Source organism: Fulmarus glacialis, unplaced genomic scaffold (genome assembly GCF_000690835.1).
Source record: "Fulmarus glacialis isolate BGI_N327 unplaced genomic scaffold, ASM69083v1 scaffold14507, whole genome shotgun sequence".
Classification (NCBI taxonomy): Eukaryota; Metazoa; Chordata; class Aves; order Procellariiformes; family Procellariidae; genus Fulmarus; species Fulmarus glacialis.
The window spans coordinates 29,139-46,670 of record NW_009225203.1 but is presented as its reverse complement, the minus strand read 5'-3'; the positions used below and the strand labels follow the sequence as shown (position 1 = coordinate 46,670).

Here is a 17,532-nt window from a genome sequence, read left to right as displayed (position 1 = left end):
CGGCCGCCGCCCCTGCAGGCAGCGGCTCTGGGAGCAAAACCCAGGCACTGCGGGAGGCCCCACTTCCTGAGCGTGCGTGGAGGGGGAATGTGGGCTCCGGGCGGGTCTGGGTCTGTGTCTGCACAGCGGCGGCGCGGCCGGGGGGCGGGGCCGGGCGCGGCCGGGTGGCGTGGCCGGTTGGTGTCACTCGCAGGTGTGGAAGAGGCGAAGCTGGTGGAAGGAGAGGCCTTGGCACAGGTCCCCAAGTTAAATAAAGTCAGTTGTCCTACTGTTACTGTAACTTATAATTTGACATAGCTTTAAAATCCAGCTTTAGGCTAGCCTTGATGCAGGAAGATTAGTGCCGGTCTGCAGTGCAGCCACGATCCCTCCTGCCTGCAGAGGTTGGACACCTGGGTGGCCTGCCTCTGCTGAAGGAAGGACAGCATGGCCTCAGTCAGGCGTTTTCCACGTGAAGGTCTTGATAAAACCGTGACGATAATTAAATCCATGTTTCAAGTTCCTGTCTTCTTCTTCAGGTATCAGTGGCCTTTTCTCTCTCCAGATGGGTACATGGTGCCACATTTGAATCTTTTGTGTTTCTAGCCACTGCTGGACTTGGAGTATACACCTCTAGTTTCCTTCCTTGGCATATTGTCAGTCTCCTAATAGGTAAAGTCCTGAGGTTGCTATGAGAATTTAGGTTCAGTTGAATGACTTGCAGTATCCAGTATTCCAATTAGAATAATCTAATTGCTTTTTATACAGTGAAACTCTTGACAGGGCATGACTAACAACCAGGCGATTAGTAACTTACTTATTAATACATTTAATTGATGTTCTGTAGCTAAGCAAAGCCAAGCTTGCGTTTACTGTAACACAGATATAATTCATACCTAGCTGGAAAAGTTTTTCATGATATTTGTGTGTATTTTTTTCTAGGACCAGATCAGTGGCACAAAAATTACCCGATTGCTAAAGGACGCCATCAGTCACCTATTGAAATCAATAACAAAGAAGTGCATTACGATGACTCCCTACTACCATGGTTTGCTAGTTATGATCCTGGTGCAGCTAAGACCATCCTCAATAATGGGAAAACCTGCAGAGTTGTATTTGATGATTCTTTTGATAGATCAGGTTAGTTTTGTTTTCACCTCAAGCTGTCATTATATATCAATGACTATTTCTCAAGTTGCTTGGAAGACAGAGTGTGCTCTGAATGCTCATGGCTGACAGAAGGTCTCTGTGTACTGCCTGCGTGTGACGTACAGGTTTCTGTGACTCCAGTGCCCTGCACAACTGGTGGGAAAGGCCTGGGACTACTTTTAAAGTCCATAGGTAAAACCCTAGGGAATGGAGAGAGCTGCAAAGCAGCTTGGTGCAGGGTGAATTAAGGTGTAAGGTAAATTTCTGAGCTTGCAAAAGCCATTGCAGTTGTGTTGCTTTCCAGGAGCAAAGAGTCCAGGCTTTATCTATGAGGACTGAATTCCATTCAAGCTATTTGAGATGCCCAGCAGAACATCTTTAACTGTGCATATGGCTGAAGTTACAATATTTGAAAACTGTACCCATGTAATTTCTGATAAATGAAGTAATGAACCACATGTTGCCACAAAGTCACGGTACCTAATCAGTTAAAACTCCCTTTGGCATTCATGAGATTTTGTCTTAATGAGGATTATAGGGCTCAGAAATTCCAGTATTTCAGCTTTAATGTCCAAAATCTTTTATCCACTCGTAGTTATGAGAACATACAATATGCTGCATATATAATGCATAGCTTTTAAGAGTTAGTGGGTTATATATTTTGAAGAGATATGTCTGTTCTGTTTAACAGGTGCTAGAAATATTTAGTTTATGTTGGCAGAACCACTGACGTTTCATGTTAATACTGTTGGCTATATTTCAAAGGAAAAAACATTACTGAAAGAAACATGAAATTGCCTTAGTACTGCGATAAAAAGGAAGCATCAAATGCATACCTCACTCTCTATTCTTGTATCAAGGTCAACAGAATTGTGTCATTATTTATAGTACATGGTATAGTAAGAAAAGGAGAAAGAAATGTCAATTTCAGTCAAATATTGAAAAGTCTGTCTTCCACAGTGTACAGACTTATTTCTTAACTGCATTAAAAGTTGCAATTTCTATTACAATATAACTAGGATTGACAGCTATAATTACTAGGAAGAATTTACTAATAGGTTGATTGATCTTAAATATCTCTGGGCATGGATTTAATTTAATGGATTTTTAATGAGTGACTTGGGTTTCATGAAAACTGAGGATCAAAATGTATGTAAGATGGACTAGTTAATACACTATCAAAACTCACAAATGACTATGCAGTCAAGAGTTTGATTACTTTTCTAGCAAAGTGGGAATCTTCAATGTTATTTGAATAAATATATTATTAATGTCAGATGATATGATACATCAGTAAAGAGATGTAGCTGTGACATATGAGAAGACCTCCATAACCATTACTTACCATTTTTTACCATCTCTTGTATTTGTTGGAACAGCATCAAATAGCTCAATGGTTGCATCTTCTGCATAAATGTCAATCATTGTTATAATTACTCAGATTTTGCACGGGAGGGAGTATCCAGGCACAGCAGTCTACAGCATGGATGCAGCACTGTGGCCACAAAGAGCAGAAAGTTTCGGCATGTTCTGAATTTTTTTTCAGATGAACAGCTCAGTAACTGTTGTGTTCTGATCTCAGAAATAAAAAGTGACTCACTGGAAAGAAAGTAGGTGTATTTCTCAACTCTTTGAAGGCAAGAAACATTCAGTGTTTATTGTTATGTCTCCTTTGTTATACCATTGCCTGCAGAGTCTGTGGGTGGTGTTCCTTCTCTAATGTAATGCTAATTGCAGGACGAATTCCACTGTGCATACTCTTACTGACTTGAGCATGTTTTAAGTTTTTTAGGGTATGTACGGTGACTTAGTTTTTGTGTAAAGGAACCACCAGCTGCATAATATGTGCATATGTAATAGCAATCGTATAGGAATGAAGCTTTTATTCCTTTGAAACAGAGACATTCTATCTATCTATCTATCTATCTATCTGTCTATCAATCAATCACTCTGTCTATCTATCTGAATTATTTCTGAGTTAACCAGAAAACTAGGGGCTTCCTTTATTTTCCTGACTTTTTCTGATAGAGTGGTCATACCAGTATCTGTAGTTCTATCTAGATTTTCATTAGATTGCCAAATAAATTGCAAAGGTGAGTGATAAACGAATTGCTTTGGATGTCTCCAAGTTTTACTCTGCCAGGAATACTTTGAATATTCACCGTTGGGACAGTTTCTTAAATGATTAGAGAGAATCTTCTGGGGAAAGTGCCATCAGTCTAGTGGAAAGAACTGGAGAATTTATCTCCAGCTATTTATAAAGTCTGATTGACTTCAAGAATCTGCTATGCAATTGAAGGCTTTGATGACACATATTTGCTTTAGGAGCTGTGGCATATGAGAAGACTTCCATGACCATTACTTAATGGATTGTTGTGGACTCAGTTGCCCGTCTTACCATACCTATGTGGAAGAAGGACCTTAAGCACTGTAAAATCAGTGCAGGTGGAGGCTGGAGTCTCAAAATCCAGGAAAGAACTGGGAGCTGAAATCAAAACCTCCTAGGTAGCTGTGTCCAATAAAACCCATACCAGAACTTGGGTACTTTGGCAGCCTAGCACTCCTATGTTTTTTGGCCTGAATGGCAACTGAGATACTCTTTTAGATCCAGCAGTGACTCTGGCTTTGTTTTGAATTAGGGCTGCAATCTTTTTTCTACTAGCAGAGTCCATTTGCTTTTAAAATTCCAAAAATATCATGCCAGAGAAATGTCCTGAGAGCACCTAACTGGTGGGACCATTGCCATGATGCTGTGTGAGATAACTAGCTTGTAACTTCCTTACAATTAATGACTCTTTGGCTTTCTTTATGGTTAGATGGTTACATCAAGGTGTTCAATCATTTAGTAAACAGTAAAGATACATAAGCCTTGTACTGGAAACCAGACACAGCAGCTAGGGAGCTGTGCTTAAGGCTATGTCAAATGGATGCCTTCTTTCATCTCTGACTTTGTTTTTTTTGTTATCTCCTTGGCACTTTCTATGGAAGTTCATCGGCCAAACAGACTCCTACTTCTCTTTTTACTGACTTTCTGATGGATGACATTTAAGAGCTTGGAGTACCTCAGTGCAGGCACACTTTCTTACAAGGTTACCTAGATGCTGTTTGCAGAATTTTTCAATTTCTTACCAAAGGAATGTGTGCCTCTGGAAGTGGATGATGCAAAAAAAATTTAGAGAGGCAGTTACTGTAAGTAGTGAGAGCTTGTTGATATCGGTCTCTTTTAGCATCACTAGTGCTTGTGAACAGCATTTCCAAGAATACCGCTTTGTGGGGAATCTCATTTATCTTTGCAAATGAGATTTTGATTATCAATTTCTGGTGAATAAACATTTATTTGTGGACTGGTTCTAAAACAATGAGGACAAAACCCAGTAACTTTAATTAAAACTGGGGGAAGTCTGTCCATAGACACCCAAGTTTTGGTTGATTCCTTCAAAAAGTTACTCAGCATTTTGTGTACTGAATTTACACCGGAACAAGCCAGTAGCCGTTAAAAGAACAGCACAACTAAATCCCAGTGCTTGTGTAGCTGTGGTACATACCACTCGACGGCTATACCGTATACCACAAAAGGCAGCAAAGTTAAATTCTTCCTTCAGTGTTTAACACATCTATCATTTGTAGTGTCTGCATGAAGGTACTGAGTGTTAATATGAGCACTGCAGAGCTTGGGTACGGGGAATTTAGGAGTTGAGTTTCTGTTAACTTTGAACTTCCATTGCTAGAGGTAAAAATGCTTGAACAGTCAAGGGCCTGCTGAGGCTGCAGTTGCGCAGTGGCCTGTCAGTTTTCTGCCCCTGGAGATGGGGATTTCAGCCCTACTGTAGATCACAAAGATGATTTGGGAGCTCACTGATGAACAGGCTGTGATCAAGAGGCACAAAACTGGAAAAGGTGTGTGGCTGTGCAGGTGAGGGTGGGTGGCACGCTGATAGACTTCTGTCAGACACTTCTCTTTCCCAGTCTGTCCCTGTAAGCGTACAAAGTTCAAATACAAACAAAAGTAATTCTTCTGCATATCTATTCAGTGCTTGCTTAAAACAAATTTCAGTGAAAACTGAAATTTCAATTCCAGAAGCTTTTAGGAAACCCATTTTATCCCTGCAGTTAGCCAGACCGTTGCAGTACAGAGATCCTCTTTTGAGCAGAGGCTTTTTTATAACATCTAAAATGTGGCAGTGACATTAAAAAGCTGTGGTTTTTATACTGTACTGTTAGATTCTGTTGTAAAGCAGCCTAACAGAGGTAATGTGTCTTTTTCAATTGTCATGCAGTAATAACTTACTAATTTAATTTCACTGTGGTTTACCAGTTCATTTTATGGATTTGCCAGGATGTGAGGATCTTACAGCTGATCTTGTAAGAACAGTTATTTCTTCTCATGTTTATAAACATTACTCGCCTCATGAGTCTGCTCCTTGCGTTTTTCCACCTGACTTTCACGGTATGCCTTCACAGCAAACAGGGAAGGCATTTGCGTAGGCATAACTTTGCCAATTAGCGCAGTTTGACATTAGCACAGATTAACAACCAGACCCCTACCTAAGCTGCTCAGCAAGTGGATGCACTTATTTCAAAACCTTGTTACATTTGTGTTCATAAGGACACCCTGCTAACTAAGGTAAAGTGAGTGGAGCAGCCGTCTCCACTCAAACTGCATCACACCTTCATTTTGCTGTGTAAACACGCAGACTGAGATGCAGAGTTTTTTCTCACCTTAGTTACATCCTTCTGTGCAACACTTGTCCTCTCTGGGACAAACATCTGCCTCAGCGATTACATTGAGAGTGGAAAAAACCCATTCTTTTATTAGCCAGTTCTGTCTCATGCTGCTCAGTTTATTACAGATGAAATAAAAGGTGAGCTTTTTTACTGGAACTGACATCCACGTGTGCATCCACGTAGGATTGCTCTGCGATAGATCGTTCTTCAGTGTGGATGGGGGGGACACGGAATTTGAGCAAGCGCTTCAGACTGACATGACATTTTAATGTCTGGTATCAGGCAGTGGTGGAGGGTGATATGCAAACCCGTATAAATAGAGTCAGTCACTGAGCAATGGGATGAGAGTTTGCAATGATAAGGCACGAAAAAGGAGTGAATACTTTTCTCCCTTGTCTTCCTGGGCTGGTTTGTATATTCCTGCAGCTGGGCCATGTTATTTTAATGACAGCACGTTTGATGAAGTTACATTTTGGTAAGTCTGCTGTGGCCATCCTGTTACGTCCTGTAGAGCAGAAACAGGAACAGAAATGCCACGTTTCCAATATTCAGAAGTAAGTCCAGCCATTCAGCTAGCCATGTGAAAAGGATTACACAGTATTTTAGAGGACTAAGAGAAAAGCTGGCAGCCCATATATTGGGGAGTGAGCCTGCAGGCTCCTTTTTTTAAAGCTCTTGCTTTTCATTTCATGCAGTGTCATAGGTAGAAGCTCAGAGTGAGTCATGGGGCCTTCTAGAAAAGCATCCTTTTGTAAGTGTTTTGTGGTAGGAAAACAGCTGTCGCAGCCTTAAAACTGAGAGTCTCAGATATTTAAGGTGAACATTTCCTGTGTAATAATTGTTAGAATAATTCCCTGTTACATGTAAATATGTAAATATATAAAAATAAAGCTATATTTTAACACCACTGAAAAGCAATTTAAAGATACCATAGTTTCTTTTATAAACTTTTACCTCATATTCTTTTTCTAACTGTTATATGGGTGTGTATTTATTTGTGTTAGTATTTTCTGAAAACAAAAACCCAAGAGGATAAATATACCTTTGGAATTTAGATTTCAAGCCACATGTTTAAAAAAAATAAATATTTCTTTTACTAACTTCGAGCTATGTAGACATAGTTTGGGATTTTTCATGTTTTAGATATTGGAGAACTTCATTCTTGTAACTGTTTTGTTTACCTTTTTTAAAGCATAGGGAAATTTAATTTGGTGACACAGGGAAATTTCATTTGGTGACATAGGGAAATTTCATTTACTTGCATTGTCATTTCCTGTATTTCTATGTTTTATACTACACACTTGCAACTAAAAGAAAGAAAACACCTTTTTGTCCTACAGGAGATGTTGGCATCTTAGTCTTTGCATCATTCTGTCTCCTTAAAGTGTGCTAAATAAAAGCTACTGTCTATTTATAGGTGAGTGATTTGAATGTGTTGGCATGAGGTGATGCAGAGCTTCACCTAATGCCCGATTGAAAATGTCCGCTGATGGCTCATCAGTGGAAATAATGTCACGTTTTTACCTTAAACTGGATTATTTGGTCTTACAGGTCTATTTCAATGGAGAATTGATGGCCTTGACAGCTACTACTGTTACCGTGTCTGCATCGGCCACAGTACTGAATGTCTGTGGGAATAAGTAAAAGGAATTTGTTGAGAATAACAGCTTGCTCTTAATGTTCAGTAAAGAATATTCTTAGTACTTTATTTCTTGAGATGATCGTGGATTTCATTCCTTTTCAGACCTAAGGGTGTTTTTCTCTAGCATATAAAGACCTGTTCTTGAGAACTGCTGAATGGTTTATAGGAATGCTATAACTTCTATCTCCAAATAAAGTGAATGAGAAGCTAATATTAATTAGTATTTGGTGAATATTGAAGAAGTTCTTCCCTTTTTATTGTGACATCCTTTCAAATACACCACCTTCATTTGGTATATAATGTAAAAATGTTAAGATTATTTAGAATACTGTTCATCACAGGCTGAACTTTTCTTTAGGAAAATAGCTTGTATTCTCAGTGATTGCTTTTCTGGCTCATTTGCTGTTTTCTTTCTCCTCTTCCACAGCCAGAGGAAGCATCCATTATAGCGAAGCAGCATCAGTAATTTCATAGCTTTTAAAACAAATAAGTCATAGCCTGCAGTAAGAGAGACAGTTTGTAGTGTTTTGTGGGAATTTGTTTATCATCTAGCACTTCAGTAGTTGATCATAATCATGGCTATTTTTGTGTGCTTTGATATAGGTACCTATTAGATGGAATTCAGGGGGAGATTAAGACATCTAAATTTAGGTGTCTTATGTGGACTTTTAAAAGTAGGTGAGTTATGTCTCTAAACTCCCATTCTAGTCAACAGAGATGGAGTCACACTTAATCAATGGAGTCCAGAGAGCAATTCAGGTCTCCATCTGCTACCTTAAGGCATACTCTAGAGGCTTGACTGTTCTCATTAGGGGCTTACTTCAGTTACCCAAACATAGGCATCTCATGCCATTTTTGATAACTTGTATTTCAAAGTTATTTTGATAACTTCGAATTTCACCTTGCCTCCAGATACTGCTTTAGAAAAGTACAGTTCTTCTACAGATCTTGTATCACATCTTCCAGTCCTGTCTAGGTGTCTTTGGAATATCCCAGAAGGTGCTAGATGCACCTTCTCTATTGATAGAGAAGATCAGTAGATCTCTATTGACTATAATGGAAGCCTAGACACAAATAATTTTAATCTGCCTGTAAGAGCATATAGCTGAAGATGGTTGCCTGAAGTGCTGCTGAAATCAGTGCAGATTTCCAAGAGGTACTCAGTATTCTCAGAACGTAGAGCATCTGTACGATAAATATGTAAATATGTATGTAAATATTTTAAATATATATCTATTTCTTTTAAAAGAATTGGAAGATACTTGAGTCTAATGCTGTTGCAGATTATCACTTGCAGTGCTGAGAGGTGGGCCGCTTCCAAGAGTCTACAGGCTGCGTCAGCTTCACTTTCATTGGGGTTCGTCTGACAATCATGGATCTGAGCATGTTGTGGATGGAGTGAGATATGCAGGAGAGGTAAGGTTCACCACTTTTTACTTTAAAATAAGGTGTGAAATAACATTTGTCATTATCATTCAGGTGGGACAAAATTTGTCATTTGTTTGCTTTTCAAGGAGTTCTTTCTATTTATTTATCTGTGACATTTTATTCTTACTCCCATTGCTTCTTATATATGTGAATCAGGTTGAAGTAATTCTCACAGCATAAGAAAAGAAAAATACTATATGAAACAAAAGTTTCCATGTTCTCAAACCAATGTGGTTTGAAACATACGACAGCAAGACTGAATGAGAAGCAATGCAAACTTACTAAAACAGTATTCTGAAAGTATAGTATTATAGCAGAATTATAAAATTGTAGCGACAGAAAGGAGGAAGAATGTGTTACCTTGATTTTCTACCACTTTAGGATTGTAAGGGAAGTTGAGAACTGTAGACTAATAATATAGAGAGCTTACATTCATATGAATTCTTTGCTAGAATTGCTGTAATTTGAAAGCCAAATGGAAATGAATCACGTATCAGTAGATGACTTCTGAACTACATGTTCTACATGCTTACTAAAGCATCTTTTCTGTCTTCTTCAGCTTTAAGATGAGATTTCTGTTCTTTTTTGCAATTTCTGTATTAAGATGTTTATAGTTTATTTTAAAGTAAATAGTCGTCTAAATGATAATACATGGCTGATATAACTCACATATGAATTGCTGTCCCTTTTTTTCTTTTTCTTTTTGGAAGGCCTAATCCTCATTCTTTGTTGCCCCAAACTCTCTCGTGTATATGAAGAACTCTAAATTCAGCCTCTGATGGCTTGCTATTCAATAATGGATTTTTTTTACATGTTTTCTTTGTTTCCAGCTACATTTGTTACACTGGAATCCCAAATACAGTAATTACCTTGATGCTGTGAGAAGAACTGATGGAATAGCTGTTTTGGCCATATTTTTGCAAGTAAGTAGAAGCATGCAACCCTTCTTTGTACTGCTACTGTAGCATTTTCTATTCTTACAGGGTTAAAAATCAAAACCCTCTGAATATATTTTCTAGGGATCGTACCACATTGACTTTCACTAATGCATGCTTTTCAAGTTATAGAGCATGAGTCATGTTATTTCAAATGGTACCCAATACTACATACACTTGTCCCAACAGCTGTTGTGTCACTATGTGGCTGGTGGAAGCTGTAAATCCAGATGTATTTGCCCCTGCTTTGGGGACACGATATCAGTAGTGGCCCTCTGACCAATAGCAGTCATCTGTCTTCTATGCTAATCATGGACTGATTTCAAGGACAGATACCGCTCCTAGGCTTTTCATGTGCTTTCTCCCAGGCAAAACTAACTCACAGACAATACATGTAACTAATCCTTTTTTAAAATCCTTTTGGGGGCATGCAGTCTTAGCCTGAAATATTGGCCTTTGCTCTCTCTTGTGTAATCAATATTCACTAGAGATAGAAAGGTGGATGTTTGTGTTGAGATCCACAATTGCAAACAGTAGAACTGACCATGAAATCTGGTTTTTAAACTAGAATGAATTTTTTTCCGAATTCTGTACTTGAGTCTGAAGAGTTGTTTATCTTTGTTAGGCTAAAATTCAATGTTAATGGGAATAGCTGTATTGTGAAATTACCCGTGATGCTCAGTTTCTGTACTGATATAATTTCCTCATTTGGATCATAATTTCTGTTGGGGTACAGACAGAGGGTACAGACAGAAGACATAGCTTACTAAGCTGGTAGGGATGATAGGTTGGCTTAATGCATTGTAATTTTATAGTTGTTATATATTTAGATGCACATATAAAAATAGGAGAAAGAAGAAAACTGGTCGAGCAGATCTCTTTGGTTAGCTTGTGCTTTCTTCTTTACAGGTAGGGAAAACTCCCAAACCGGAGATGAAGAGAATTCTCGAAGAAATAAATGCTATCAAAACAAAGGTAACAATTGGGCTTTCCATTATAGGAAGATTGCTGCAAATTCTCAGGACAAAAAAAAACCCCAAGAGGCATGACTTTAGTTTTCAAATTCTCCTCTGCAACATTGCCAGAATATACTTGTGAATAAAACCATGGGTAGCTTTTCCTTAACAAGAAAAGTCCTTTCCCCCATTTACTTATGAGCCTTCTTTGGCTTTAGTGGGCCTTACAATTTTGTGAAAATGAGAGTCATCTCGCCAAACTTTACTCACCTAAGAATTAGGCATGGAGTCTTACTCCTTCAGTGGTCAGTGACAAAAGAAAGGCACCTTTGGAAATTAGTCCATTCAGTCTTGAAATAGGTTGCCTAATGGACTTCTGGAAATGCCACTGACTAGGCATCTGTGTCCCAAATAACATTAAGTGATAAGAATCTCACATTTCATAGGCTGTCTTGTTTGTTATTAGCACAAATATTATAAATCTAGAGTACCTGTCTCACTTCATTATATGGTGACCTAATCCAATATTCAATAGATAAGCAGAATTTCTGTAAGAGAGGAGGCCAGAAGGAAGAGGATTTCTGCACAGAAATGAGTGAAGCTTGTTGGTACTGGACGCAACTTCACATGAGTTAGCTTAGGTACAAGAAGCAGCATCATGGAGTTGTATGTTGTGTCATGCTTCTCTGGGCCCATCTGTGAGGGTCATTCAGTCCACTTATCTTTACACTGCATCATTATGTCCTGTGTAGATGTGTGCTTAGTTTCTTTAGTTCATACCTTTGAAGTATCTGAGTCACTCTCTGTTTCTTAAAATACCAGAGCTGCATCTTTACGTAATCTTGACTAGAGCTGTTGAAGAGTTTTCTGTTTGGTTTTGTTGTGTTTTTTTTAAAGGGGAAAGAAGCTCCTTTTCCAAACTTCGATCCTTCAATTCTTTTCCCTAAATCTCATGACTATTGGACATACCATGGGTCTTTCACTACTCCGCCTTGCGAAGAGTGCATCACCTGGATTGTTCTTAGAGAGCCTATCATAGTCAGCTCAGACCAGGTAAACTTCAAATAGGTAGTATTTTACCCACTTCTTTTTAGTTATATGCCATAACCTGATATTATTCTTTTGACAAGGAAAATGCTTATGAAATTGCATGATTAAAAGGACAGTGAAGAACTGAATGCCTTAGAAACTATCTTGGGACTCCATAGGGAACCTGTAAAAATCTTCAAAGGACTGCAGTCTACAGTCTAATATGTGCAATCAACCTATTAGATACATCTTTTTATCTGTCTGTGTACGACTCCTACATTAACTAATTGAGCAGAGACGATGACCTTCTCTACTTGGAACAGTTCATTGTTTCCTAGCCTATGTCAGACATCAAATTCAAATCCACAGACATCAGAGAGCTTTATAAATCAGTAAAATCATAACACAGTGTAGATGGTAAGAGTTCATAGCAGTTTGGAGTGTGACTGACAGCAAGCAGCAGTTACTATATATGAGAGTTCTTGTTCCCGTGGGCAAGAGACCTCTTGTGAAATCAACTAAAGAAAAGAGTAGTTCTCTTTTTGTTTCTGAGTCTCTGTGTTCCCAAGATATTAACTCTTGCTAGTAGGAAAGGGTGGAGCTGGATGTGGCTCATACCTTTTATTTTACACAGAGCTCAAAACACTGCATTACACCAAGAGCCAATGTAGGAAGGCTCAAGCCATTAACTTGTATTTTCCTGCAACCATTTAAATCAGAACATTGACACATTTAGCTAAAGCTTATGTTAGGTTTGCACCAACAACTTTGATTATGCAGGATTTTTTCAACCATTTATATGGTCTCAAGCTTTCTCACGTAAAGTGTTCATTGCTTATCATGATGAATGTTTGAGGGTAATCACTGGACAAACTAAGAAATAAAGCTGCTGTGAAAAAGTGACCATCTGCAATGAAATGCAGTGGGACAGCTAGATACCCTAACTACCTTGCACACTGAATGAAGCAGGAGTCCGGTGTTCTCATGTAATGCAGCTGAGCCTTTCCAACTTTTTGAACATTTTATTTTGTAAATGTGTCTCTTATAGCACGCTTCTTTCGAAAACATCTTTATCAGAATACAAATTTAACGGGATTGGTGATTCTGTCTGCCCCATATTCTAGATGGCATCACATAACCAAGAAAATTGTGGCAGTGTTGTATCAGGTGCTTGATACCCATGTTTCTGGAAGGTATACCAGCTAAATTTTCAATAACAGGAGCCGCATCCGATAACTATAATTTCTTGTTTGTTTGAAAGCCTTCTCTGGTCACTTACCATAAAGAAATATTTCTTGTTAATTCTTATTCCCCCTCAATCCCATTTATAGAGATTTGAATGCCCGTTTTCATCACATTTCAGCCTATGATTCTACTTGTACCACAAAAGTCAGTTTTCTCATCTGAGATTATTCCTCTACTCAGCAGATTATAATGATACGATATCACAAATTTCAAGACTACAGAATAGTAAGAGCATGAACATTAATCAAGTGACTGACATATTTTGTAGATATTATATGTAGACATAACTTTTCATTTTAGGTTCTCCAGGTGATAAGGTGCTTTGTTCTATTGATTGATGTGCATGTATCACAAAAAAAATCTATTTTCTAGTACTTTGTATTTATGTGACTTTTATCTTTTAAAGAATAGAACTCAGGTGTGATGGGAACCTTAGCTGGCAAGAGATGAAATATGGTAACATTTTACATAACTTACAGCTTAATTTTCACAGCTTATTGAATTGATCTGCCTCCTGTTTTCTTGCCCATCCAAAAATTAAAATATGTGGGCTATTTTGAAGCTGACACTTGTGTGAAAAACACAAATATGGTCTGACTGGTTTCCACAAAATAAATCTGCTTAGAGGTTTGTATTACAGAAGATCAACTACAGATTTTGTTGGGAAAAGTGTAGTCATTACTGAGCATCTCTGATTTAAAATGCGTTTTTAAAGGAATAACTAATCATCTCATTGATCCAGCTTCATGAAAAGACTTTTTGATCACTGCTGTATTTTCGTCATGGCCTTTTTATCTGAAGTTAGTGAATTTGGGAAACATACAGACTGTTCTCTAACTGGCCCTACTGTAGAAAAAATGGAGCATTTTAGGTAAAAAGGTAATTACTACATACAGATGGGACATTGGCTCTTATCCTGAGACAACCGCTTTTCAGGCAGAATTGGCAGCATATGTGAGGTACTGTATACAAATACAATAGAAAGACTTCCCTCAGTCCAGAGTGCCTGCAGTCTAAATAATGTATTCATAAAAAAGGGTTGTGTTACCAATTATTTCTAATCCTAGAAAGCGTACTACCATGGCAGCCTCATTAATAGTAATTATTTTAAGTGTGTGTGCATCTACAGTGGATCGCTTGGATGCTTTTGCAGCCAGATGGTAATAGTATATTAGCCACAAGGATAAGTGCAGTCACTATGAATCAGTACTCTGCTGGAAAAATCAATTCACCAGAAGTCCCTGTGAGATGTAGAGTGGGTGGCCTAGCTGCTCAGATTACTTTTAATGAAAGGATAGGAATTTAACTGTGGAGTAACTCTATCCAATTGCAGGCTAATTTTTTCACCTTTATGTAACTATAGCCTGAATATATGCTTTTTTTTTTTACTGATTAGGGCAGATCTTCCACAAATAATAATAAAACCCAGCAATCTCTTCTCCAATAGTCCTTTATCAGTATTAACAAAACTGATGAACTGTTTTCATCTCCTACTGTTCCCATACAAATTATTCTTCATCTGAAATCTGAAATTTAATTTCAGATTAATAATCCAGGTGATGCATATTATACTGGTTATAAATATGACCTCATCATTGTTCAGGCAAACTCAGATAGCTGGCTTTTCTGAGCCACGCAGTGAAAAGCAACGTTGAGATGCCTGAGCTAACTCAGTCCTAAACTGGAATTAGTATAGTCATAGTGAAGCCAGCTTTTACAGCCTAGACAGAAGTTCTGCTTCTATTGGACTTGAACTCTGTACCATAAAAGGTAGATACATCAGTGTATTGAAGCTAGTTGCGAACAAAGTTGATGTGTGCCATGCATGGGGCTACATTTTCAAGTGTATACATGGGGAAATGTATACATCCTTTTCATGGTAAGCCATTCAAACAGGGAAGTGTCAAGTGTCTGAATCACAGCTGATAACGCTTTCTGTGTAATGTTGTGCATAGCAGTGACAACAAATGAACATAATGTATCTGTAAGTGGGTATATGTGTTGCATCCTTTGAAAATCAGAAAGCAGCAGAGGAAAAGCATTATACAGTTTTGAAGAGTATGGGCAGAACTCTTCTTACGGCATCCCTCAAAAAAAACATACCTTGGTTAAAAAAAAAATGGCCAAGGAGAGTCAAGCTGCAGACCCTGTTTACAAACCATTTTAAACCTTGACCAAGTCATTATCCAGATTTACATTCCTGTTATTAATAATGGACTTTTTTGTGTCACTGCAGCAGAATATGTCCTCTGCTACAGACCCACCTCGGAAATGAACAATTAGTTTCTAATTTAGCCTTAACACCTTGCAATTCCAGAAGCTTCTTAACAATCAGACACTAAGGCAGGGTTAGAGTAGGAGAGGTTTGTTAGGGCATAGGCTGTTCTATTCGCATTTTCCGAGGACTTACCACAGTTTCTGTGGCTGTACAGAGTTCTGTAGACAGTACGTAAATGACAGTACTTTTCACAATCCTGTTCAGATAGGACCTTTTTTTTCTATCTTGACTATTTCTAAGAATATTACTGCTAGGAAAAGAACATGAGTACAGTTCTTTTGGTGATGGGGTGAAGGACATCTTCACAACTTTGACAGAGACTTTCTCCCCAGCTTCTGAGGCTGGGCCAGCCTCCTTGGTTTAATTGTTGGACTGTGGATTTGATCCCAAGGGACTTCCATCAGGACACTTCGATTTTTGCTCTCCTGCAGATGGCGAAGCTCTTGCCGAGAATGAACCTGATCTCCCCCTGGTTGATAACTGGCGCCCGACTCAGCCTCGGTATTTCAGGATGGTGAGCGCATCGTTCCTCTAAGACCTGGCTCAGGTTGGGTGTCCCTGAGTGAGGCAACCTGTAGAACTAAGAGATGGTTTTGTTTTGAGACCTCTGTTGCATTTAGACAGAACTCCAGCTGTAGGTCCAGAGGCTGAAACTTTGAGTCGTGAAATGTGAATTTCACTTTCAGAGCTTAACATTTACTTAGGCAAATCCTATCATTAAAATGGAAGTAGAGAATCTGTTTGGCTCATCGTAACTGCTTTAACATTAGCTTTTGTTAATAGTACAAAGGAAGAAAGAAGATGCTACTAACAACTACAAAACCATTTCCTATTGCCCATATGTCCCTTGATGCTTGCCTTATTCCATGCTAAAGAGGTTGCAGTTAAGAGAAGTAATTGTTTTCAGCATAAAACCATATTTTTCAGTAGTTGTTTTCAGCATTATCCATATCCTGCTCTGAGCTACACCAGTTAATCACAAGGCATTCTTGGAAATAAATGAGAGCACTGTTTTGGTATTTGAACTCACATAAAATATGAAAGGATAGAAAATTGCTTCATAACCATTGATAAAGAACTAAGCTTTTAACTTCTTAAAACAACAGACAGGTGAAACAGAGGTCTGTTCTGAAAATTGTATTCACTGAGTTATATGTAGTTAAAACTATGGAATGGGGGAAGAGCTGTTTCTTCTGTTTGTAGTTGTCACAACTGGTTGTCCATATTAAAAGACTAAGTTGCATTTTAGTGTTGTAGCAATCAAAGTGACATGGATTTTGAGAACTTGGTCTTCGTATCCTGAATATATATTTTCTCCATGTATGCAAATGGCTTTTCTGTGTAAAAAGAGTGTTAAGATAGCAAGAGTTCTTGATCTTTCTAGTGTTTTTTTGGGGCAGATTCTGACTTCATGTGCAAATATAATTGATCCTGCTGTCAGTGAGATTTGTGCAGAAATATCTGAAACCACAGTTTGACTCTCCTGATCAAAATGCAGTTACTAGGGTGTTCTTGTCTCTTGTTTTGGCATAAAGAACAATGAAACAGGATTGTAAGCCTATACTTGAAATAACAGTATTTCTGCATTAAAAAATCCAACAATAATAAATACATTTATTTAAGAATTTTTCTTCTGTATGTTTTTTTCCAATTTTAGAAACATGTAAAAATAATGGAATTTTAAAGAAAGACTTGTGAATGTCCTCTGTAGTACACCTTCATGGAAATCGATGATGGATGGTATCTTTTTCAGATGTTTGTTTGAACTGCAAGAGTACTGATAATATTTCATGTGACTGCAAGCAAGGAAATAGCATCTTAAATATGCTACATCATTGAGACATCCACATCTATTCTTTTAGTGAGATCACCCTATTCTGACAACGGCTTTCTTGTAATGTCATATAAATCAACTCCTTGGCAAGTTGACTGCACAGTGGAAAAGTTCAGTCTGTATCTAAAACCATTAATCTGAATGGTAGTTTACACTGAGCTTTGGAAATATAAAGCAGCTGCTGCTCTGGCAGTTTCTGGACTCTTAGCTGCCATGTTCTAAGGGCAGGAGGATGTTGCTGAGCTTGGTGATGAGACGGGGGTTATGCTCCCTGTCTCCAGGTTCCCCACTGTGACAGTTTCTGGACCGTGTCCTCACTTTGCTTTCTTCCT

General features: G+C 38.3%; 1 protein-coding gene across 1 annotated transcript; it reads left to right on the top strand.

Moving 5' to 3' along the window:
- Nucleotides 1-921: 921 nt before the first annotated feature.
- Nucleotides 922-16,986, top strand: LOC104080130 (carbonic anhydrase 3-like; the record flags this gene model as incomplete). The annotated part of the gene is made up of 6 exons (XM_009582413.1): nt 922-1,119; nt 8,793-8,911; nt 9,754-9,846; nt 10,768-10,833; nt 11,712-11,867; nt 15,798-16,986. Coding segments are annotated over 6 exons (719 nt in total), but the record flags the coding sequence as incomplete, so codon positions are not given.
- Between the last annotated feature and the right edge of the window lie 546 nt (nt 16,987-17,532).